Source organism: Sphaerodactylus townsendi, linkage group LG09 (assembly GCF_021028975.2).
Source record: "Sphaerodactylus townsendi isolate TG3544 linkage group LG09, MPM_Stown_v2.3, whole genome shotgun sequence".
Taxonomy (NCBI): Eukaryota; Metazoa; Chordata; class Lepidosauria; order Squamata; family Sphaerodactylidae; genus Sphaerodactylus; species Sphaerodactylus townsendi.
The window spans coordinates 50,664,884-50,691,671 of NC_059433.1; the positions used below are offsets into that span (position 1 = coordinate 50,664,884).

General features: G+C 40.5%; 1 protein-coding gene across 2 annotated transcripts in view; it reads right to left on the reverse strand.

The window, feature by feature from the left end:
• Positions 1–943: 943 nt before the first annotated feature.
• The window catches only part of KLHL14 (kelch like family member 14), an 84,762-nt gene continuing 58,917 nt past the window's right edge, over positions 944–26,788 (reverse strand). For both annotated transcript variants that reach the window (XM_048508270.1, XM_048508269.1), the window contains exons 4-9: positions 26,540–26,629; positions 20,725–20,803; positions 7,345–7,535; positions 7,097–7,255; positions 4,684–4,841; positions 944–4,004 (exon numbers count right to left, since the gene is read on the reverse strand). In XM_048508270.1, the coding sequence (XP_048364227.1) occupies positions 3,864–4,004; positions 4,684–4,841; positions 7,097–7,255; positions 7,345–7,535; positions 20,725–20,803; positions 26,540–26,629 (818 nt within the window). In that variant the 3' untranslated portion in view covers positions 944–3,863. The remainder of the gene's footprint in view (positions 4,005–4,683; positions 4,842–7,096; positions 7,256–7,344; positions 7,536–20,724; positions 20,804–26,539; positions 26,630–26,788) is intronic.

Sequence of the window (26,788 nt, forward strand, 5' to 3'; positions counted from 1 at the left end):
GAGTGGCCACGTCTCTTATAAGGGCATACATTCTACTTTAGCTTCAGTAAAGGATACAAAAAAAATATGTGTCTGAACATCTTCTGTATTTTTATTTTGCAATTCATGGATGCTTTATTAATCAACGCAAGATGCATTCATTGAGCTGGATTAATCCTGCATAAGTAATTCTGAAATTTCCTGCTGAAGTTATTTTTCATTTCTGTGAACAAATAATTTATTTGGATTTTCATATATCAGGATCACAGAGATTTGCCACAGATTTTAATTTTAGTTACATCTGAGTTGGCTTATATATGAGGGCACAGAGTTTTGCATGACAGCCTCTTCTAAAATCTGTAATTGGTGTGGAACACTGACATACACAGAATAAATCTGACAAGGTCCAGGGAGCTGGGTTCAGTTTCACTGATCAACATCTATGCTGCAGATTAACTGAATCTTTTATGGCATTACAAGCACTCTAGAATTCATTAGTGTAGCTTCCCCTCCCACTAACTACTCTGACCTCCAATATTACCAAGGCTTCTTAGTTATGAATTTTAAGCCTGGAAAAAAACACAAAAACCAAAATATTCTGTTCTTGTATCACTGACAAAAACATAACAATATATTTCAACATTTTAAATAAGTTAACATTAAGAATTGAAAAATGCAGTTATAATGCTACTTTTTTATATGTCACATTTCTTTTCTCTGGCCCTGCAGTCTCAGTCTTTCAAAGGGGAAATCTTAAATCAAGATGGATATTCATACTTCAAAAGTCTTGCCATTCTTTATTTACACAGGTCTGAGCAATCATTTAGGCTAACCTGTATGTCAAGTGCAAGAAGATGCTCTTTGATAACTTGCATTTCTGCATATAAATGGAACGAAGAGAACTTTGCAGAAGATTGAGTTGTTTAAAAATGGCCTTTATAAGAAGAGTCATGTTAGACATTTGTATTAGTACATAAGGTTTTATTTAAAGTTCCCTCCCCCTACAAGCAGGCTTCATTTACACATTCTAATACTGTACATAATTTACATGATTGGCAACTTTTATGGTTTCCATAGTCATGCCTTCCAGAAAGCTAGAAAGATTTACATATAATCCTCATAAATGCTTTAAATTATTCTTGATTTAAAAAACAAACAAACTAAAATGGACAAGAAACCACCAACCCCTCCCATTAAAGTGGCATTTTAACAGTGGCATGAGACAATGTTCATTGACAATTATATCCTGGATTTAAATGCCATTAACAGTACTCTCATTTAGCGTAAGTAACAAGCTTCCTTTTCATATATTTATATACACATATATATTTCTAAACAAAATTCCCAGAAGTTATGATTGCACAAAATATTATTTTACAAGTAATCCCTTGGATCTGAACAACACAAATAAATACAAAACTAATCCAGATTGCACTACGTAGAAAAATGGGTTGATATTCCAGGACAAACACTTCCATTTCAGGGATCCCCTCAGCAGGATTTTTGTTATAATTGTTCTTTTTAGTGCGCAGTTCTCTCAACGATTCATTTGCTACATTTGGAGAGTGAACCTTCTGATTGTATGCAAATGACAACAATGGAGTTAGCATAAACAAAATAGTAGGACTGGTAATAATATTAATAGAGTAATTATATCATAGAAAGACATCCAATATTAATTCTCCTTTACTTCTGTCACTTTCTTAGAAGCCTAACAATGCTACCTTAAGTAAAATTACTCCCTTCTAAGCCCACTGACTTCAATAGATTTGGAGCAGTGTCAGAAGGGTAGTGTAAGTCTAACAATATCTTACCAATTGTTTTCTTTGGCCAGCTATGATTTGTGCCTTCTGTTTATTTTTATTGTAGCAGAAGCCAACATTTGGTGCCTTTTTGCTTCTTACCTGATTCACTGTAATTACTGAAATCTGCATATACAGCCAAGGGAAAGTTGGACCTGATTCTAAACTGCCTTGTACTTTTGAGGTTACATTAATACTTTTGCACAAATTGATTACTATGTTGCACAACTGTGTACAAGTTTCTGTTGCACTTTTGCAACAAGGTAATCCATAAGAACAAAAGAAATTCATTGTCTATGTCTGAAAAACCCTGGTTGAAACTCTGTCCCTTTGATTATTTCAAGGAAACAGTGTTGATCACAGTTAGCATACATGGTTCAGCTGAGGGTGAAGACAGATCTAACATTTTTATAGCAGCTTCCTCACAATATTCAGTCTAAAAGAAGAATTCCTTTCCAGAGTTGAGTTCTGTGGAAAGTTTGGAGAAGTGATGCCACCGAGAAATCTCTCCACCTACAACCACCAAGTAAATTTGGCATTTTCAAAAAGTTTTAATTAATAAGACAATGAATAAACCAATAGCCCAGAGGAAGCCAAGCTTCCCTCATGTTTCAAGGGTATACTTGAATTGTGTTTCTATGCTACATTTGTCTTCATCCTATTCTGTTAAAGTTAGTTTAATTGGGCTGTGGACCATTATTTACTATGAACATATCTAAAGGAAATATGGCTCGGACCTGATTACTGATGCAAGGATGACAAAAGAAGTGTAGGCACAGCGGACGTTTTGCATTCTGAAAGTGTATATATGCTAATATTAAAATTGAGGATGTGTATGAACTTACATTGCACTAAGATTGGGCAGAAGGCTAAATAAAGGCTATATTTAGGCATAGCTAGCTTTTTTCTTTAATAAGGAATCTACAGTTATGCACAACTGCAAATATCATGCTGTTAGATCACTTCACCAAAAGCACAAAGAGTTTAATGTATTACTAATATGTTAAAGAAAATCAGAGAAGGGGATTACAGGTACTTGATAAAGACCTCTGAAGACCACATAGTACAAGCCATACATGGACGAGTTACCTTGAAATGTACCTAACTAAAATATACACCTAACCAATTTGTCAAAACAAGTGAAACATTGGATAATAAGCAGTTGATATTTATGAATCCATTATACAAATAATCTGAATCCAAAACTTTTTAAAAAAACAACAACAACCAGACTTAATTGTTCAAGCCAAAATCAAAATCTATGGACATCAAAGGTAATCACTCCAGATTAGTGCAAGTAGAAACAAGATTTGGCACCAATCTTAAAACATTAATTGTGATAGTAACTCTGACAGCTGTTGGCTTTTTTGGCTACACATAGGTATGAGGATTTATTTAATATACTTATATGCCGCACACTCCAAAAGTCTTTGCCTGAAGCTGTTTCCAAAAAGAAAAAAGAAAAAAGAAACCCACAAAACTTTGAGAGTACAGTACAAAAGAGAGGCTGTTGTTCAAAACAGAAGCATGACTATGCCATTGTCTTTTTTGAGCTTCCTTCTGATGTTGCATTGCTTGCACAATACATGAAAAAGCCATGGTTCAGGATTCAAATGGAGGGGGAGATGATTCTGCAATTCAGTGCTTTTCAGTACCTCAGATCTGAATTACTTGTGTGAACAACATCATCATGACTTCAACACAGATCCCATGCAGGTAAAATACAATGCACAATAATAATCTCGTTCAGTTCAGGTGGTATTTGGATGTTTAGCATTTCCCCCCTTTTAATTTAAAATCAATATGAAGGTCTTCAGCAGGGAAAAAAGTTAAGTTCAATCTTCAGTGGCTAATCTGTCAACATGTGCAGTGTTCCATGCATTTAAGCTTAGTTGTCTGGCAAGATACCAATCTTTTCTGAGGCGGGAACAATACTTTGTCCTTTTAAAATCATAAATGTGAATGTTGTGGGGTGGAGTGTTGTAATATGTAGTACCAGAAACTCTGTTCTTTTAAAATATTTATGCCACTCCTAATTACTGTTCAGAAGCTAACAGTGTCTATTTCAGCACTGCCAGGATGTTATTTGTTGTATGGCACACATGCTGGTAGTATGACAGTGGAACAAGCAGGTCCTGCAAGTGGCTCAGCTACATCTCCTTCAAGTTCTGTCCAGGTGCCTTTCTCTGGACTGTAGCAGATTGTGGAAGATTTGTAAGCTCCCTGCAATACAATACATGTGGTTAAACTTGCTCCTTGATTGTTGAAACATTGTATAGGTGCAATCTTCATCATAACCATATCTAAACAAGTCACATGTGTTCAGACACAATTTCCTAATCTTTAAAAAAGGGATGTCTACCAAGATCTCAGTATGGATGGCTGATACAAAAATATTACATTCAAGGTCACTCTGGGAGTAGCAAAGCTGGAGAACCAGATATCTGGAATAACTGAGCAGGACCCAGGGAGCCCAATTCATTCATTTTTCAATCCTCCAAACACAATGCTTCAGAGATGAAATACTACCAGTGATTGTGGGCAGGAGTCTAATATTCTTTCTTCAATACTGGGAAGATCACTGTACCCAGAATAACTGCAATTTTCTTCTGGTACAAAGGTGAAATATGCTAAATTCCAGTCATTAAAGTACACACTTGTATGTTCTGTGCATATAATACAACATGTTAGAAATCTTTCTGATCGCTTTAAAATCCCATCTTTCCCAATCTCTGTAATCTTTTTTTAAAAGATATGACTACTGGCAATTTTCTGAAACTAGTTATAAATTGGCTGCCGTCAAAGATTATGATAGTGATTTAATTATTGTTCCTGAGAGAATGGTCACAGCATGATTCGGCTAATGTTTGAGAGGAGCTCTTTATAGACAACAGGTACATACCATACTCCAACTATAACCTCCTACAAGATAAATGCTGTCATCAAGAACGGCACATCCAGGACCACTACGACCCTCCAAAATGGGAGTCTGCAGAATATTCCATTGGTCGCCTTTTGGGTCATAGCATTCCACAAGCATTACGTCAAGGTGGGAAAATCCTGTACCACATATTTACAGAACAATTCAAAACCATTACTTTATAAAGAAACTTGAGGTGATTATTAAAATGAATCTCATCAAAGATAGTCATTAAAAAAAACAAAACTGTACAAGAATACATTTATCCTTAACAACTAGAGAAACTACCCTATCAAAACCAAGCAACGGAGTGTTTGCTTTTTACATTTTTGTCTCCTATCCAGTCACCACCACCATCAGCTACTGCCATGAGATCCATATAGCTCACTCTCATCCTCACAAGTAGGGTGGAGCAATACTGAAAATATTCGGTAAAATTTGGCTTCGGCTTTATTTGGGTGCAAAATTACCCGAATACCCAAATCAGCCAAATTTAATATTTGGTATACTTGAATATATTCAGGTATCCCGAATAATTTGGGTCCATCTAATTTTTTTGCATTTTTTTGTTTTTCAGGTTGTGACCAATAGGGGATACATTTTTAATGCTAGCAGCACCAACATTTCAGGGTATCTTCTGGAGACTCTCCTGATGATACCACCAAAGTTTGGTGAAGTTTGGTTCAGGGGGGTCTGCTTTTATGACCCCCCCAAAGGGGGTGCCCCCATCCATCATTTTTCCAAAGGGAGCTAACAGGAGATGGGGGCTACCCATTTGAGGGTCTATAAAATTGGACCGCCTGAACCAAACTTCACCAGATTTGGGTGGTATCATCAGGATAGTCTCCTGAAGATACTCTACAATTTTAGTGCTGCTAGATTAAAACTGCGCCCTGACAGGCACGCAAGGTAAGTATTGGGGGGGCGGGATGTCTAGGGGGTGAATTCTTTAGTTTTTTCTTTATTTAAAATCCCAGTGGATTTCATTCCCTTGAAACAATGCTTACAGACAGAAAACTGCAAACTGAAGAGTCCACCCCCCCCTTTCCCTGGGAAGCGGCAGCATGTGGGGATTGTTTAAATGATCCTCGAATGCTGCCGAATCCCAAATGTCCATACAAGCTGACCCGAATATTTTGCATTCAGATCGACTCGTATTCTGGCATATTTTATTCAGCTGAATGTGGCCCTAATATGCCTGAATAGGCTACAATTTGGCCATTTTCAGGGATTTGGGAACTAGGCACTGAAAGCCTTGTTATAACTATCCAAAGTTAGAATGACATCAGTATGATATATGTTCATTGAAAGGCTGTTTTGTCGTTCCTTTTTATCCTGTGCATTTGTAGAAGGGATTTTAATTGTCCAGAAAATGAGGAACAATCCAGAAAAAAGCCCTCTTGGGCAATTAGTTTCAAATCTGCCCCCTAGTTGGCTGTTGGCACCCATCCATCAGAGCTCTGACACCCCCCCACACCCCACACTATGTAGACAGCTGCTGTGCCACTGCTAAAGTGCAATGCACTGCTAAATCAAGTGCAATGCCTGCTACCCTGTTTCTCTGAAAATAAGACATCCCCTAAGAATAAGACATAGTAGAGGTTTTGCTGAAGTGCTAAATATAAAACATTCCCCGAAAGTAAGACGTAGCAAAGTTTTTGTTTGGAAGCATGCCTGTCGAACAGAACAGCAGAGTATGCAGCTGTGGAGCGGAAAAATAAGACATCCCCTTAAAATAAGACATAGTGCATCTTTGGGAGCAAAAACTAATATAAGAAATACGGTAAATCAAGAAAAAACCCTTCATTTCCCCTCTGGCCACCAGGTAAGTCTCCCCTCTGGCAGTGAACTAGCAGCAGTGGTGTTGTAATGTGGTCAGCTGTGGTGGCCATCACAGGATTCCACTGCTAAGGAATGAAAAACCATCAAAGACCCCCTGTTCGTAACTGTAGCAGATACAGTATCAGGAAGAAAAATGACTGCAGATCTGAGTATGAACTTTGCACAATAACTCCCAGTTGATTTTTAGTGTTGACATTTCCAATGTTTAACACTAATATAACTCTGGCTGCAACTTCCTACCTAGCTGCGTATCTTGAAAATAGTTTAAGGAAGAAAATTTTGGGGGTCAAAAATAATCTGTTTGTTATACTGAATTCATGGTGATGACAAATCATCCATGTTTCTGAGTAACAGAAGTTCCAATTTGTATGATATAAAGAATTCATTATTCATTTATTTAATGTACTGTAATATTTTCTTCAAAATGCTAGCTCGAGCATCATGCTACAATATATGGAAGGATTTTTAAACTTGGTTAACTATGAAGAACCATCAAAAATGTGTTCATGAAAACAGACCAGATATTACGTTTTTCTGTGATTAAGAATGTGACCTTTTAAATGATTTCCTCCAATTGCATACAGTCGATCATTCATTACAGCCAATGCATGGATAGCTCTCTTAGTGTTCATGTCTTGTTTTCTTGCCCAGACATCCATAACAGGATCATAGCAGTACAGCCAGGGGACATATTCACCATTGTGAACTCCTCCTACAAATAACAAAAATACTTCCATTAATTCAACTGAAGGTATTACCTTATGTATTGTGAGATGAAAAGGAAACTGAAGAACAACTTGCCTGAAATATAGATTTTGCCATTATGTACAGCTCCAGCATGTGCTGCTAAGGGTTGGGGTAAGGAAGATACATAACGCCACTCATTTGATTCTAAAGTATAGCATTCCACACTAGACAAGTAGCCAGTTTCGTTTCTTCCACCAATCACATACAAGTTTTTGTCAAGTCGACAGGCATAAAAGCTGGCTCTCCTGAAGAAAAACAAAAATGAAAGAGAGCAGTTAGTTTCTAGTGACTAGAATTAATTCTATCATTCTGTTTTATGGAACAAGTCAGCTGTTATGTTAACCCCATTTGCTTATTCATTTATTCTTGAGGAATCAGGCTTATTTCTCCCAAAGTGTTGAATTCCATTTTTCCCTCTTGACATCATTCCAGTTTTTAACACTGCTCATTTGTACTGATGTCTGAATTTTCTATTGCAATTTTAACACAACTTTTCAAGCCCCTTGGGGATGGGGCGGTATATAAGTTCAAAAAATAAATAAATAAATAAATAAATAAAGTATGCACTGACATAGAAGAAAAGAAGAAGAGTTTGGATTTATATCCCCCCTTTCTCTCCCATAGGAGACTCAAAGGGGCTTACAATCTCCTTTCCCTTCCCCCTCACAACAAACACCCTGTGAGGTGGGTGGGGCTGAGAGAGCTCAGAAGAACTGTGACTCGCCCAAGTTCACCCAGCTGGCATGTGTTGGAGTGCACAAGCTAATCTGAATTCCCCAGATAAGCCTCCACAGCTCAAGCGGCAGAGCTGGGAATCAAACCCGGTTCCTTCAGATTAGAATGCACCTGCTCTTAACCACTGCACCACTGGTGCTCACATATTGCCTCATATTGCTATTGCCTCATCTAATTTGGAGATGTGATGTGACATCACCTATTAAACAATTACCTATTTACCTATTAAACAATATATCATTTACCTATTAAACAATATATCATTTAAGATGACTTACACATCCATACCCTACAATAGTTTCCAATTTGTCTCTGACATGATCTAACTTTTAGTTAAACGATGAACTGTTCAACACTAGTGTGCGCAAACACATGCCGTTGGAAAAGCTTCCCACCTGGTGCAAGAGAAACAGTGCTACAAGGAGCTCTGCAGGGAAAAGAAAAGGACAAGGAAAGTTTCCTTAAAAGCAAAGGAACAATCTTCACTTCATGGATACTATGTAAGTAGCATTAAACAGGTCACGTGCTAAGGGTGTGTTTTAAAAAAAACCTTGCATAATTGTGTGCCATATCTGCATCTCTTGATCTCCTATAGTGAATGGCAAGTGCCTCTTCCTAGATACAGTGGCGAAGCCACAAGGGATATGTGGGTGTCGTGCACCGGGCGCACGCCTGGGGGTGCAAAAATCATCCCCAGCCCCCTCCCCCCGTGGCACCCCCCGCAGCGCCCCCCACTCCCCTTCCCACACTTACCTTAGTTCCTTTTTCAGAACTTTTTCAGGCTTCAAAAGGCTTTGTTCTCAGTAAAAATGGCCTGAGGAACTACAGTTCCCAGGAGACCTTGGGGCTCACAAGGTCTCCTGGGAAGTATAGTTCCCATCAGGCCTTTTTTTTTTTACTGAGAACAAGGTTTTTTGAAGCCTGAAAAAGTTCTGAAAAAGGAACTAAGGTAAGTGTGGGAAGGGGGAAAGGGGGAAGCTTTGCAGCGTGAGGGGTTGAGATTGACGCCTTGTGAGGGGGTGGGGCGGAGAAGCTACAGAGGGCATGGGGGGCAGAAAATGTGGAATGAGCACCAGGCGCAGTTTGGCCCAGCTACGCCTCTACCTAGATATGTGCTTAAAATCTTTGTTCAGTCTGGTCAGATTCAGCCTGAAGAGAGTTGCAGTGAGCATTCATAGGGATTTCGCATGCAAGATCTGCCCTGTTTTCTTTTATATATAAAAATGCTCCTGAAGAAGATTGAGAGTTTCCTGTTCACAAATTCTTCTGTGTATCCATAGGATCCTGGGGCATATTTTGGAGAGCATTTGCTGTGTGGTGGGGTGTGTGTGGTGCTTTAGAAAAATAACTTCCTGGTAGTCCCATTTAATATACTCACAAAGACCAGGAGAGACTACAGTTTACTTTAAAAGGTATGTGCTGATTTTACTGCTTCTGAGGGATTTAAAAAGAAACTCATTAATATTTGGGACATTCAGTACTATGGAAAGGATACTCAGTAAGACAAAGTAAAAAATGGGATAGATAATGTAACAATAATAAATTATCTTGACATTCGCTTTCTTTATGGTCCTTCAAGGGTCATTGTTCCCAATTTACTAAGAGAACCACATCATCAGATTTTTTTCTTCAATTATCATTTTTTTCTTCTTTCTGCACTACTGCAAATAGAACAACTTTCTGTACATTACATCCTTGCCCTCCAAGGGTTTATCTGGCTAACCCTCAACAAAATTTCAGTTGTCTTCAGTGTTCCATGTACAAAGCAAATTCATAATTCTGGTCAGAAATTAGTATGGGCAGAGAATATTTTTCCATGATTTCTCTACCCCCTCACCCTGAGTTACACAGTAGTGTTTTCTGAAAGTCATTCCCACTTTGGAACTATATGGAGGACATTTTATTTGAGCAAAACATACAAGACCTGAAAAACTTTTTTGAGGCTGTCTTGTAGTTTCTGCACACACAAGTCACGTAGAACAGAAAGCTGAAAACATTTTTTAATTCAAATGTACATTCTAGCCAATGAAGTAGCACCATACTTAATAATAAATCATTCTTCATCTTATCTGAACTGTTCTAAATTCACTGACTTCAATGGATATGGAAGGTGATAACTCTGCTAAGAAACACAGAGGATGGTGAGATTTATGAAAGCAGCAACAACAGACCACCCATAAACAGGGCACAATTTCCCTAGATTTGTAGAAAAATATGATTCTGCCAACTAGTCAAAATTAAAAATACCCTCCTCCAGCATCCTGAGGAGGACTGAACATACTCCACTAGGCACTGAAAGAGAAGAATGGCTGAGGGACGGTTAAAGTGGGAAAAATAGAGGGAAAACTTAGGTCTTTGAGAGTTAATGAAATCTTGTAGTGTTGCTGAACTCCCATGACATTCTCAACGTACACAGCTATTTCCCCTGAAGTTCTCTCCAATTATGTTTTTTGATACAGCCATGTTTGCAGGTATGATTTAAAAACTTGAACGGGAAGTGACCTTCAGTCTTGTAAGCACACTAGCAAGACCAATATGAAAGTGTTACAAGCCTACAATAATACTAACTGAATTGAAACTGTTATGTGACAAATCAATAAAATACACTAAATTACAATTAAAAATATGTACCTGAGATATATGTACTTAGGTGGGTACCACTGAATGCACAGGCATATTTAAATATAAAAGATAAGAGTTTATTTTTGCAATTCTCACTGTCATAGAACAAGGTTTCTCTACATGCATTCTTCACTTCATCCACATAGTGTCACTATTAGGAGCAAAAATGAAACAGCCAGTCTGCTTCGCCCTTCTCATTAAATATGCACTTTTATAGGCAAACTTCCAACAGTAAAGATTTTAAGTTTCTCTTATCCTTCTTTTCCACTAAATAAATTATACTTGAGTCATAGAGCTCAAGTTAATTAATATAAAATTTAATTGCTATAAAAAGTCCTCCATGATAAAATATTGCACTAAAACTTCAGTTTAGAAAAGAAATCATTCCTCTGTATGCATCTGGTTCCAAGAAATATACTGCAAATCTCTAGTAATAGATATTACATCTAATTATTCTAGTGGCTCATGATAATGGTTCAGATACATGTTCTGCATGTGACTTGTGAAAAGTCCTGATAATTTACTTAGCTAATTTTTACAATGTAATTATATGGGCAAAATAAGTTATTTCCTAATGCCCAAAGGCAATTAGTTTATACCCTGACTCATGAAATGTGATGACCAATCTGGGATTGGATAGATACCAGAGGTCTTACTTGATTGTACCAATTTTACGACCCAGTCTAGGGGGAAGGGGGTCAACAAAGGGAGTTGTGGAAGTGGCAGGGCCCTACACAGGTGGATTTGCTCTTCTCAGGGCACTTACCAGCCTGCTCTGCCAGCATAGTGGATGGCATTCCAGAGGCATGGCCAAGGGTGGAGCCAATTTTGGTTGGCTTCCACCCTGGCTTTGCCTCTTGGGACGCTGGCACCTGGGGCATAAACCTACGCCACCCTTTTGGATGGTGTAAGCCCATTAAGTTCAATGAAGGAACTTTTGGCAGTAGGGAGGGATTTTTTGTATTCTGCCTCCCTGCACCACTGTAAAACCCTCTGGAGGTAGCAGGGTGGTGCTGCAGCAGCAGCATGCCTGGCCACCCCCAGGGTTCTGGATTGGGCTGTTAGTATAGGTACTGAAAAAGCAAGCAGCTTTCTGACCATACCAAATGCTAATATATTTTCAGAAGGGTTTTCCTCCCTTTTTTTTGGTTTTCCCCCAATTTCTATTAGAAGAAGAGTAAAAATTAAGTTCTGCTTCACTTGTATTGGATGTAAATGGCTTTCACTAACCAGTATCCTAAATCAGCATTGTCCTGGTTTGTAGGAAGAAATGGACTGCCTGATGAGGTCAGGAAGGTTTGGCACCCTAGCAGCTTTCTGCTAACTATGCAAAACAGAGTTAATCAAAAGGGCTTTTTTACATAGTTAATTAGGGTTGTACTGTAACAAAAAGATATAGGGATTGTGGACTAAACTACTATATACAGTAAACTTCCTATTGCTGTAAGTATGATCCATCTATGTAATTTTGAATCGTTTAATGTATCATGTTAGATGCTCACACTTTGTTCCAACTCTGTTTCCAGATCCCTGCTTGTTTTCAGATTTCTGATATCCTTATTGTTTGCTTATCATTGATTTGACTTACCCTGTGTAACCTACCTTGAGTCTTCATGAGAAAGGCAGACTATAAATAACATAAATATTAAACCTAGAGTTTGATTCTATGGCCCTTTCTGGCATGGGCGGGCGAGCGGGGATGCACTGACATAGTTGCAGTTGGTGCACACACACCCCCCCCCCGGGCTTTTCGCACGCCATTTGGGGAATGGCCCCAGTGCCCCAGCGGACTGTGGGGCCGCCACTTTTTTCTCGCTCTTACCTCCTTTCGGCTGTCATCGCTGTAGAGGCCAGGGGACATGACCCCGTGGCCATAGCAATGCCTCTAGGGACAGAGGCAAGAGGCATGTCCCCTGGTCTCTGTACAGTGAAGGCAGCTGAGAGGAGGTAAGAGCCGGAAATGGAAGCCGGTGTTTTCCAAAAAACACCATTGTGTGTGGGGGGGGGGGAACCCCGTCTCTCCCCCCATAATGGCATTTTTACTGGCCCCACATCGGTCTAAACAGGCCGTGCAGAAGCGGCCTTAGTCTGAAAATTGTTGGAAGAGTGAGGAGAAAGATGGCATTACTCTAAACAGGAGGACCAATAGTGAATATTGAAAATAGGTTGAATAATGCCCAGTCTTATCATTTTCCATTTTCTCCAGTGTCTTGTTTGCAGTGAGATGACATGTACCCAGTCCAAACTTTATGTTGGAGAAGTGGGATGAAGGCTAAAGCTAGACTTGATGACACAGATTATAGTCCCTGCAATGGATCTGGAATCACAGCCTATGTTATGGCCTACTGTGCTAATTTGCTGTTTTGACAGATGGAAAGCTTCAGATTGAAACAACTTGGCCAAATGTTGTTTGTTCATCTGGCAGGTGCTCTAGGAGGAGAGTGTGCTGGTTCATGGCTGGCACCAGTATCTAGATACAGACAGTACTGCTGTCAAATAAAATGTAAACTCTGTGGCACTGTATTTATGCTCCTTCTTGTCCAAGAAGTCAGAATTAGAGGTTTGCCTGTTCTTACCTCAGAAAGCCTAGACAACTATCTAGCTAGAGGTAGATGTGTCAGTATGAAGGAACAATCTATAAACACTTTTCAGTTAATGCAGTGCTGGTGACATTGAAAACAGCTTATTCCACGAATCTTCTGTTGACTCCAAAAACAAAACAAAAACAGCAAGCATGGGCAAAATCGTATGCAACTTTGCATCTTACTAGATAAACCCGTTTGTCAGCTTTCTGAGGTGGCTGTTTAATCTCCAATGTTAGGGCTACAGCTAGAAATTTAATTTGCTCCACAGACATAAATTTTCCGAATGGAAACCAGAATTTCCAGTATTATAATCTGGAGTCCATTCCATAGTGATATCTGATCCCTTAGAATTCAAGGAATCTCAATAATTCCTTTATTCAAAATCCAAAAGGCAAAAGTATCTTAAGGAGAAGGGATGTGACTCAGTGGTGCAGCATCTGCTTGGCATGAGGAAGGTCCCAGGTTCAATCTCCAGGCATCACCAATTAAAATAGGGGTTGGCAACCTTTACCACCCAAAGAGCCATTTGGACCCATTTTCCACAGCCCCGAAGATCTACCGAGCCAGCCTCCAGTTTGGCCCCTTTCCTTTCACCTTTCCTTTCAGCGCTGCTCTGTAGGGCATGCCCGGTGTCGCCGCCTCTCACACTTTGGGAGGCAGTGGCGCCAGGCAGGGAAACACCTTCTGCCTGACGGAGCAGTCGCCTGCTCCGTGGGGCAGAGCGGGGATGGCTGCTGCAGCCTGCCTGGTGCTGCGGCCTCTCACGCTGCAGGAGGCAGCAACGCCAGGCAAGGAAACCATCTCTGCTCGACGGAGCAGGCAGCCGCCTGCTCCATGGGGCAGAGGGGGATGGTGGCTGCAGGGATGGCAGAGGGGGATGGCAGCGGCTCTGGAGGGACATGCCCATGCTACCCTCCGACCTCCAGGGGTTGGAGGGCAGTGTGGGCATGTCCCTCCAGCCCTCCAGAGCAGCGCTGGAAGGAGAGGTGAGTGAAGGGGAGGCGAAAAGTGGCGCCCTCATGCACGGAGCCGCCTCCAGTTCGGCTCCTCCACTCACCTTTCTTTCCAGCACTGCTCTGGAGGGCTGGAGGGACACACCCATGCTACAATCCGATCTCCAGGCCACGTGGAGCCGCAGTATAAGGCTGAAAGAGCCGCATGTGGCTCCAGAGCTGTGGGTTGCTGACCCCTGAATTAAAAGAACCAGGCAGTAGGTGGTATGAAAAAATCTCTGCCTGAGACCCTGCAGAGCCACTATCTGAGTAAATATTGACCTTAATGGTCTGATTCAGAAGACAGATTATTGTGTTCCACCCAGGATGAGAGGAAGTCCAGTACCAGAATTCACTGCCATATAGCAGTCAGATTGACTGAGTTCAATACTTAAAAAATAACCGCAGGCACTTAATGATAGTGGTACTGAAGGAACAATTTCTGACATCCTAGTACTGAAAAATCTACTACATAGCAAGCAAAGGAATAGCTGTTTGGATAGTAGAACTGCCATTGGCTGATGCAGTGTTATTGTGGCAGTATCATACTGAATCATCCTGGGGTGAAAGGAAGAGGAAGGACAGAATCCAAAGAAAAAACAATACTGAATCCCAGTCCTGATTATGATGACACCTAATTCTGCCACTATTGTTTCTCCAAACATAATGTGGACAAACATAATGTTTGACAAAGTTCCTCACCAGAGACTGTTGAGAAAACTCAGCAATGAAGGAATAAGAGGGGAAGTCCTCCTATGGATTAAAAACTGGTTGAGAAACAGGAAACAAAGAGTGGGTGTAAATGGGAAGTTCTCGCAATGGAGAGATGTCGGGAGTGGTGTCCCCCAAGGATCCGTTTTGGGACCAGTGCTCTTTAACCTATTCATAAATGACCTGGAAGTAGGGGTGTGTAGCGTGGTGGCCAAGTTTGCAGATGATACCAAATGATGTAGGGTGGTGAGAACCACAAAGGATTGCGAAGAGCTCCAAGCGGACCTTGATAAATTAGGTGAGTGGGCTCAGAAATGGCAAATGAAGTTCAATGTAGCAAAATGTAAAGTGATGCACATAGGGGCAAAAAATCCAAATTTCACATACATGCTACAGGGGTCAGTGCTACCAGTCACAGACCAGGAAAGGGATTTAGGCGTCTTAGTTGATAGTTCCATGGGAATGTCAACTCAATGCATGGCAGCTGTAAAAAAGGCAAACTCTATGCTGGGGATCATTAGAAAAGGAATTGAGAATAAAACTGCAAAGACTGTCATGCCCTTACATAAAGCAGTGGTGCGACCTCACTTGGAGTACTGTGTCCAGTTCTGGTCGCCGCATCTCAAAAAGGATATTGAGGAGATAGAAAAAGTGCAGAGAAGGGCAACAAGGATGATTGAGGGACTGGAGCACTTCTCCCTATGAGGAGAGGCTGCAGCGTTTGGAGACTCCTTTAGTTTGGAGAGGAGGCTGACTGAGGGGGGATATGGATTGAAGTCTACAAAATTATGCATGGGGTAGAACAAGTTGACAGATGAGAAATTTTTTCTCTCTTTCTCACAATACTAGAACCAGGGGGCATTCATTGAAAATGCTGGGGGGAAGAATTAGGACTAATAAAAGGAAACACTTCTTCACGCAATCTTAGTGGATTGGTGTTTGGAATATGCTGCCACAGGAGGTGGTGATGGCCACTAACCTGGATAGCTTTAAAAGGGGCTTGGACAGATTTATGGAGGAGAAGTCGATTTATGGCTACCAATCTTGATCCTCCTTGATCTGAGATTGCAAATGCCTTAACAGACCAGGTGATCGGGAGCAACAGCCGCAGAAGGCCATTGCTTTCACATCCTACATGTGAGCTCCCAAAGGCACCTGGTGGGCCACTGCGAGTGGCAGAGAGCTGGACTAGATGGACTCTGGTCTGATCCAGCTGGCTTGTTCTTATGTTCTTATGTTCTTATGTGGAGTTGCTGGAGAACTAAAGCACTACACTTGTCACAGTCAAATATACTATGATCCTGCCTATTAACAATTTTCCTCATGCCACTCCATAAACACCTGTTGAAAGTGCTGTCCCCTATAAAATGCTGGACTACGTGCTGTAGGAACTGGGGTGCAGGCTGCCAACAGATCCTGAAAGCTTCTTAAATAGCAAATAATTGTATATACGCAAATAAAACATTTCTATACATCTGACTCTCTGGCCGTTTCTGCATGGTCTCACAAGCAGAGGTGCACCGGCATAGTTGACCCCGGTGCACCCCCAGGGCCATTCGCACAGTGCCCCGCGAATGGCCCTTATGGCCCAGCGGCCGATGGGGCTGCGTTCGCACGGGCACACCAGCACAGATCCCTCTTACCTTGTCTCCTGGCTTCCATCGCACTGGAGATGCCAGAGGACATGCCCCCATGGCCATGGTAATGCCTCCAGGGCCAGTGGCATGTCCCCTGGCCTCTCCAGAGCGACGCTACTGGGGGACAAGGTAAGAGGGATCTGTGCCGGCGCGGGGGAAACACTGGCTTCCACCCAGTGGCATTCACTCGGCATCGAATGGAAACCGACGTTTTCCAAAAGACTCCCTCGTTGAGCAAGTCTGAAAACCCCCGTTGTGTGTGTGGGTGGGTGGGGGGGGAAACGCCACCGTAAGTGTGCGATCTTCCCCCCCATAAAGGTGTTTTTACCAGCCCCACTCCAGTCTAAATGGGCCATGCAGAAGTGGCCTCTGTGTGGTTTTTGAAAAATTAATACCATTCCAAAAATTTTTATCGTAAAGCTGGAGCAAGATTCTAGGTAGTTGCTTCATTTGCAATATCAACAGATAGTTGGACTATGATCGATTTGGAGGAGTCAATCTATGCGTTTCATCTTCATCCTGAAGGAATGGTTGATTTGTGGTGATCTCTAGGTAGTGGCAGAGCATTTTGGTAGCCATGTCCATTCCAAAATTTGTCTTCAATAGTGGAAAAACAGTTTATTGAACCTAATAGACTTTTTCCCCCTAAAATGACGTGACAGGAGCGCAGAACATATTTTCACTGAAGAATATTAACTGCTAAAACCTGTCTTGATAGTTTAACTGAATTAATAAATTTTAAATCTCCAAGGAAGTCACAAGGGGCTAGTCAATAAACAATTCACATATTTGAAAAATGTCTAATCACATTTTCAGCAATACTTCCCACCCTCAGAGGCTCTTAGTACACTGAAATAATTGATCACACTATGAGTTATGTACGCTTAGCTGAGGAGGTGAAGGTTAATTATCTCACTGTAAAGCCCCAGCAAAAAAAGGACTTTGATAATTAGAGCACAATATTTAAACTGATTTTGAGATTCTTGGTGTTTTAAATTATATTATAAACATGAGATGGGCTCATAAGATAATGTGGAAGAAATTCAGATTTTTCTTTTAATTCATGATAAAAACTATAGATACAAAAACTGGTATCAGAAGCAATATGTGATTGTGACATGTATATTTCTCCAACCCAATGATCTTCAGTTTTTTTACAGATGTTTTTAGTCACAGGGTATTCCAAAAACTTTACGTATAATTCATCTGTGTCAATTCTTTGCATATCAAACAGAGTGTATTTTCCTATACAGTATATTCTCAAGTATAAGTGAACTCGCATTTAAGTCGAGGCACCTAATTTTACCTTGAAAAACTGGGAAATCTTATTGACTCGAGTATGAGTCAAGGGTGGGAAAGGTCCATTGGGAGGTGGGGCGCTGAGCCAGCAAAGGAAAGGAGAGCTGGGGGAAAGGAGAGCCCCAAAAGCCTTTGGGATGCTTTTAAAGGAGGGGCCAGGTGGGCACGCCCGGACCTCCCTCACTAACTCATTCTTTTTTTCCTTTCCCTGCAGGTTCTGAGGCATGCATTGGTTTCAGGGAAGCTGCCTCTCTGGCAGCCTGCCTCTATGGTTTTCTTAAAAGGGCAAAGCTCCAAAGAGCATTGCCCTTTTAAGAAAACCATAGAAAAACTTGACTTATACACAAGTATATATGGTACAACCCCTCTTCTTTCTTATCTGCTTAAATCAAGGGGATTTTTAATCAAGGTCCCTCCTAGGAAAGTGAGTAAACAACAAGGTGTAGAAGTAGAGCTTTTACTGTTGTGGCCCCAAGTTTCTGGAATGAACTGTTATTTCTCACTCCATTTTAGGAAACTTTTGTGAGTGTTGCCTTGGGCACATTGGGTCAGCCATTTAAGAGCATCTTATCCTTGGCAAATATAACAGTTTCCTGACTGGAATAGGTCTGGAGACCAAGAGGTGACAATTTTAAGAATTACTCTGAATTTAGAATTTAGTGACAACTTTTAGAATGATCATTACAAGCTTCACCATTGTACCAGGTCAACCAAGCTCAACTAATGTCATAATCTAAAGGAAAATAAAAATGAATATTTCACTTAGATCAGTGGTTTTCAACCTTCCAAATGACGTGACCCTTTAATACAGTTCCTCATGTTGTGGTGACCCCCAACCATACAATTATTTGTGTCTCGGTTCCTAAGACCATCAGAAATATGTGTTTTCTGATGGTCTTAGGCGACCCCTGTGAAAGGGTCATTCGGCCTCCAAAGGGGTCGCGACCCACCGGTTGAGAACCGCTGAGTTAGATAAACCTCAGCTATATGTAGAACCAAACATGGATTCAGGAGAAATAAAAATGGCACCTTTTCATCTGACTGAAGATCTTATGCATCTTGACCAAAAACGTTTGTAGTTTTGACAAATAAAAAGAAAGGACAAAACATTGGTTGGGAAACAATTCTCAGAAGTGAACCATTAGGCAATCTATCGCACCAGAATCTATAAATAACACCTTTCCCAATCTGCCCATCCTAACTTTTAAAACTCTAAAATGTAACTGTAAATTTCTTTGTAGTCTTGAGGTAACACCTGCACATTCTAGCTCAGTGGTTCTCAACCTTCCTAGTGCCACGACCCTTTAATACAGTTCCTCATGTTGTGGTGACCCCCAAACCTAACATTTATCCATTTTACAGTTGGAGAACACTGATGCAGAGAGTCTTAGGCGACCCCTGTGAAAGGATCGTTTGACTCCCAAAGGGGTCGCGACCCACAGGTTGAGAACCACTGTCCTAGCTGCTAATCATTTTAGATTTCATCTTGTTTTGGTCACAAAATTTATTTACCTCATTTCAGTTACTATAATAATCTATCATTGACTGCTAGCCTGTCTTGTCAAGCTCTACAACTTCTTACATGTTACCTTCTGTTAGAAGAAATCAGTCACATAAGTGCAATGGAGTAGAGGGTGGGGTGCCGTGCCCCAAGCGTGCGCCATTGGGGTCACGTGGGGGGCGGAAAATCGCCCTCCCCACTTAACTTAGTTTAGTCGGCTGCAAAGACTAGCCAGCTGAAAACATAGCTATACTTCCAAGTAGACCTCTGTACGAGTTGAGGCTCGAAAAGTCTCCTGGGAAGTGTCGTTCCCATCAGGCTGCTTTTTCAGCTGGCTGCTCTTTGCAGCCAGCTGAACTAAGGTAAGTGGGGAGGGCGCGGGGTGCTATGGGTGGGGGGGCAGGGCCATTTTGCCCCGGGCGCCATTCCCCCACCCCACGCCACTGGAAGAAACAACCTGCCTTTTATCTTCTTGTGATTATCATTTTTTTTAAAAGTCAGTAAAATCTGTTATATCCTAACTTGACTCCACTGATCTGACTTTTGATAATATCGTTCTGGGAAATAGGACATGTACTTGAACCTAGAAAATAGAAACTCTGTCAAAGGACTGAGGACAACTCAGGACAAGCCATTTTATAAATTTAGGCATATCTACAAGGAAATTTATTATTAGTTCCATAGTTGTAAAATATTCCATATTTAGCTTCTTTCAGAAGAGTCAATACTGAATCCTTTAGTGCTGATCTGGGGAGTATATAATTTTGGTAGCTACCTTAACTGGTATAAAGCAAAGTAGTATATAAGGATTCAGTTATCCTTGTTTGTTTCATTTATTTAATTAAAACAAGGAAAGGAGGAGGAAGAAGAAGAAGAAGAAGAAGAAGAAGAAGAAGAAGAAGAAGAAGAAGAAGAAGAAGAAGAAGTAGTAGTCGTAGTCGTAGTAGAGGAGGAGGAGGAGGAGGAGGAGGAGGAGGAGGAGGAGTTTGGATTTATATCCCCCCTTTCTCTCCTACAGGAAACTCAAAGGGGCTTACAATCTCCTTTCCCTTCCATGATCTATGAATGTTCTATGAATGTTCTATGGATCTATGAATGTTCATAGTGGGTTGAGGACGAGGAAGGCAATGGGGGAGGAGAAGACTGTTTGCCTCCTTTCTTCCTCTCGTTATTCTTTCCAGGATGCACTACTACCTGCCTCCATGGAGGTGAATGGCACAAGGACCTAGCAGGTGCTGCCACTGCCATTCCAGTAGAGCTAAGGGTTGCTGGGCTGAATAGGCAAGTAGTAATGTCTTTGAGGATTGCTTTCCCATCCCCTCAAACAAATAAACAAAGCAGTAAGATTTTACCTCTCTTGCATGGGTGGAAGTTGTATCCAGCTGTTGAATCTAGGATCATACCGGCTTACAAAGTTTGTACTGTGCTTTCCTGTAAAGAGATTAGTTTCACATTTAGCTCTTCATTTTCTAACGTTACAATTTGCAGGTTAATTTTATAGTATACTCCTTTCACTTGTTGACAACTTTTATGGGTCTTTAGAGCAATGAATTTTAAAAAATCAAGTAACATCAAATTGTGGTTTTTAGCAAATAAGGTTACAGTAACTACAAAAATATATAGTCTCTATACAACTTTTTTTTTAAAAAAACCCCAAGTGCTGTAAACCAAATTCTTACAACACAATAGGTAATTATCATGGTGGAGGGAAGAGTCTCTTACACCATTTCATGGATAAAGATATTGTGGCAGTTTACAGAATCATGGGTATACCGGACGTTCTGCCCTGCCTGCTTTATTTGCATCTGAAATTGGTTATTTGTTACTAATTTTTTCAGGAAGTAGAACATACATACAATACTTAGGCATTTTTATGGTAAGGTCCTGCTCTTATATTTCATTCTTGCGACTTCTCCCATGATATGTAGATGACATACCACAAATTTCTTAGCCAAAAAAGTATGGCAAAATTATTCTCCTGATCAATGGGGTGAGTGTGGGGGTGGTGGTGCAAAATGGCACCCGGTCCCTGCCCCCCCATGTGCTCCCCACTTACCTGAGTTTAGCCGACTGCAAAAAGCAGCCAGCTGAAAAAGTAGCCTGGTGGGAACTACACTTCCCAGGAGACCTTGCAAGCCCCAACTCCTGCAGCGACCTCCCTGGGGGGGGGCTCGCAAGGTCTCCTGGGAAGTGTAGTTCCCACCAGGGTACTTTTCCAGCCGGCTGCTTTTTGCAGCCAGTTGAACTCAGGTAAGTGGGGTGTGTGGGGAGGGGGGCAGGGCGCCGCAGGAGGGCTGAGGCCCAGCCACACCCCTTCTCCTTCCCAGAAGCGTGGGGGCAATTTTCCCACCCCCCACATGACTTCCACAGAGGCGCCCAGGACGTTTGTCCCCGGATATCCCCGTGACAGCTATGCCACTGCTCCTGATGCTTTATTCCATGTATATTCGCTTTAAAAAGTAAGGAAAAGGTATCTATATTTACCCTGAACACCACACTCTGGTTTTGCATTCTGTTAAGATATTAAATCTGCAGTTTATTTTACATTTATATATTGACATGGAAGAAAGAATATGAGAGCAAGGGAATGCATGGTGATTTCTGTGAATACTTGAGCCTTCGACAGAAGTGTCCAAAAAAGCCCTCATTTCTTGAACATGTGACTAACAAAAAATGGAATCATAGCTACACAACAATTCAATGATATCTCTCATGGAGAAACAAACCAATATGATTATATTTTCCTTTCTGCAACATTGCATTTACATTAATAAATAAGATCATATGCTTGTCTTTTTAATTTCTATCTATTTCTTTTAAATTTCTACCTACCAAACCAGGCCCTGACACCCTGACCCAAGATCTTGTTTTTCAAAGCAACATTATATTACTCCACACACACCTGGGGGCAAAAACTATATAGTCTACAAACAGTACATGAGGATTCTGTTTACCTAATGGAAATGCAACACTATAAGTTCACTTTCAGAATCAGATGTCACATAGTCATCAAAATGGGAATAGAATATACCCCAAACAACAAAATTCTGTGCCAAGAAAAGGTAAACCACATGTAAAAGTAACTGGATGAAGTTGCACATTCTAGTAGGTATATGAAGTCTTGTATGATGTTTCAGTCATGCTATCTAAGCAATCCTCTTGTTTGTATGAACTTCTGAATCCACAAACGGTTGGACAGGGAGAGTTAGCCCAGATGCTCTGTCCTCAAATTTTACCTACCAGGTAACATGTCTGAGAAATCCTTCTCTGTATGACAGCCTGGAGAGCTGTTGCTAGTCAAAGCAGGCAATACTGAGCTAGATGGACCAATGATATTAGCCAGCTTCATATGTATGTGTAACACCCACCTCTATCATCTGGCCCCAATAGTCCTTCTTTCTTTCCCTTCTTTCTCCCACAATCTCTGTGCAATTGATCATTCCATCTGTCAGCTCTTACTGATATTTTTTATTTTGCTATATCTATTCTGATTTCTTTAAACTTCCCTTCCATGTGACTCCTTCCTGAAAATTGCTCCTCACATTTCACTCCTCTTTTACTAAGCAATGAATCATGGAAAAGTGGTCTAAATGTTTTCTGAAAAGTGTAATTCAACTGCTAACAAGGAAGTCAGAATATATAAGAAATAAGTTAAAATGCAGCTCTTTGCCTTACTCTGCAGTGGTACCAGAAGGTTGACCTGTGTTGACAATTATTCTATCCAAATGCCTCCTGGGAAGCCAATGGTGCTACCTACTAAAATAGTTCCAGATTACTGTCTCCTATTTTCCTTTCTTAGAAAAGAAGATGGCATGGAAAAAGATGGGGAGCTGCTCAGCAGGAAGACATCTGAGCACATTACTCTGTTTGACTTATGTTATTAGATTTATATCCCGCCCTTTCCCAGCTAAAGCCAACCATCAACAATACAAATCTGAGATAAAAGTGGAATATACATATGTGTGTGTATATATTTTGGAATATATGTGTGTGTGCGTGTGTGTGTGTGTGTGTGTGTGTGTTTATACATGCACACACACACATATAAAAACTCTCCATATGTATTAACATCTTATAAACCTAAGACCTACCCCATGCTAGACTGAATTGGAAGAAAGTGTTTTGGATTTTTGTGTGGCTGAATAAACTTGTCAGCGAGGATCAGCTTAGTCTGATCATAGGTATAAAGCACAATGCTTTCAGCACATCCACCTTTCCATCCAGCATGACTTCCATCTTGTTTGTGTTCAGTTTAAGTTTGTTCACTTTCAGCCATTTAACCACAGCAGGCAGGCATTGGCTCAAGATCTAAAAGATAGCTCCCATGTTTAATTTTTATTCCTTGTATTTTCCAGAGGGAGTCAAAGAACTCTAATATGTAACAGTGCTGGTGACAATCAGATAGTTAAAGGAAACCAATGGAGTAATGGGGAGTCCCAGGAAGGATCCAGCAAGGGAGGGCAACTGTTGATTAATAACATTGCTGCTCTCAACCACAAGCCAAGCAGAACATCTCCATCTTTCAAGTTCTGAGAAATTGGACTAGGTTCTGCAGGGCTTAGGTCTTGTTGAACAGAGTTTCACTAGGAAGGGACCACCACCAACAAGGTCCTGGTTGAGGACCGCTAAATAATCTTTAGGCCATGGACGACCAGGAGGTTGCTCCCAGCCTACTGTAAGACTCTCTGGGGAATATTTTGTGAGAGACAGCACCATAAATAAAAGGGTCCGAGACCGTTTAGGGCTTTAAAGGTGAGCACAAACACATTGAACTTGATTTTTCCCTGTGGCTCAACAGAATGCTTCACATAGCTATCCCTGCTACCCTTTACCAGAAATGGGAGCAACAATATCAAGGATGGCAAGAGACATCATGCAAGTTGGCTTAGTCAAGGGGTTTTCCCCCCTGGCCAAGGGTTTACTAGATGTAGAGGATGGTATGGGGCTTACTTCAGACCTTTTCTGCAGTCTATATCTGCACATAGAGTCAGCATGTGGTTAATGTGGTTAAGAGCAGGTGGAGTCGAATCTGGAGAACTGGGTTTGATTCCCCACTCCTCCATCTGAATGGCAGAGGCTTATATGGTGAACCAGATGTGTTTCCACACTCCTGCATTCCTGCTGGTTGACCTTGGGCTAGTCACAGTTCTTCAGAACTCTCTCAGTTCCACCTATCTCACAAAGTGGGGAGAGGAAGGGAAAGGAGTTTGTAAGCCACCTTGAGTCTCCTTACAGGAGAGAAAGGTGGGGTATAAATCCAAACTCTTCTTCTACATTTTTGTGCAGTTGCAATATATCAGGAGTATAATAGAAAAAAACCATCCTTTAAAAAAATCATCTGTATTGAAAAGAGGCTTACAGAGTGGACTGGTTTGTTTATCTCAGTTTTTAAGTAAATGAACAGATGCACACTTTTCTATAATTTGGTTTAGTGCAGATGCTGAAATGGGCCTTTCACAATAAAATATATGCAGTATATGTAATTTCAGCTGGATCTTCTGGCATTTTCAAGAGAAAATGTGTACCTGCAAGCTGTTTTATGGCTTCCCAGTCATAATTATCTCTGTTACACAGACTGCTACAACGGCAACTCAGCCTTCATGTGCAAGCATTTTAACAATGTCTTGACAATATTCTAAATTTTGCAAGGCACAATGTTCCCTTTTTGTTTTGTTCAGAAGTCTGTTAAATTGTTTAATTTCTCTCTGTAGAAAATTTTTGAAGTAATCAAATAAAAAGCAAATATACCATGAGCATACCATGAGCAAATATGCCAATATCTCTGTGTGAATTTCTTTAGCAGACTAGCAAAAGAATGACCTGATGCTTGTACAGGGAACAACCGTTATCTTTTTAAAATTGAAATACTTTTGGTAATGTTATAATATCAGTCTTATCTGAAAGGGACTAATTTATGACTGCACTAAAAAAAGGTGCAGAATTTGTTTTGTTATGTAAAGAAATACAGAGAAGCATGAAACAATAGTTGATACTCTTCACAGAAATCTCCAAATGTCAGAATTTGGAAAAGACTGTCTAGATATTTCAACAGATGCAGCAAGCTCACATATTATAGATACATCAAGGCCCCAATTCAGCAATTCTACTGAACATAGATGGAAACTACAATGTGTACAAAGGGCTGATATTCTCTTCTGTGTAACTTTCCACTTTTCATATGGAAGATTCTTCTATCACATCTATGCCAATGCTGCTACATATGAAGGGTCTGAGCATTTTACTGTGCTCACGCACATTCCTTTAGATTGAACCCTAAGCTTTATGGAACATTTAACTTTGTTATCAAGAACATTCATTAGGTTTGCTATTTATTTAGACAAAGTAGAAGGAAAGCTGGTTATTAATTATGCTCGCAGTCCTAGAAACAGTCTTTTATTTTTATTTACTTATTTAAAGCATTTACTTATTTAAAGCATCTATTAGCCGCCCTTTTTCCTTACAGAACTCAAAGCTGCTTACAATATAGATAAAATACATTAAAAGCAAAATTTAAAACCATGATTTAGGATTGCTAGAAAATTAGTCAAATGTGCAAATTAAAATTGTCTTCAATTGCCTCCAAAAGAACAGGACTGAGGGGTCCAGGTGCACGTCCCTGGCATGCTTATTCCTTCTCTTCAGTGATGCAATCGGCAACGGTGAGAACTTCAAAGATACCTCTGACCCTCTGCATGGATCATCTGTATAGCTTTCTAGATTTGCAGCCTAAGTTGTCAAGAAGGATTCAAAAAGTGAATTAAATAGTTTATTCTTGATTTGGATTATTGTGCCCCCATGGATAATTCATTTACAAAGCAATCAAACTTAGCCAACATATTTGTAGGAAAGCACTACGAGGGCAACTCTTAACAAGGGTTATAAAAAGGTGTGGCTCTGCTAAGAACTGTGATGCAATATATTTTGCAGACTTCAGAACCACTGTTGCAATCCACATACATGATACATGGGGTCACAGCAATTCAGGGATCTCCTCTAGATGGCATAATGCCACAAGGTAAAAGAGTTCATATATATAATGTCTATGTTGCATTCTTCCTCATTCGCACAAAAGGGAAAAAAATTAGCATGTTTTAAAGTGGTTATTTTGTACTTCTGAACTGATTGCACATTCTTTGCTCATAATCTCATAAATCATTGTCTACATACCATTAGGATTCCACTGGTCTTCTCCCCCCAGAACGAATAAGAAATTTTCGACTTCCACAACACAATGGTGGGCGCTATTGTATGGCATAACTGTAAATAAAACAAGTATTCTTTATCAAGTTCCATTTCACACTATTTTGAGGCATTCAATTTAAAAAACATCTAAATATTAAATTCAGACAAGAAAATTAAATTTGAGCTTTAATACATTAAAAAGCAGCTGAAATCCACACATTATTTCATAAATTT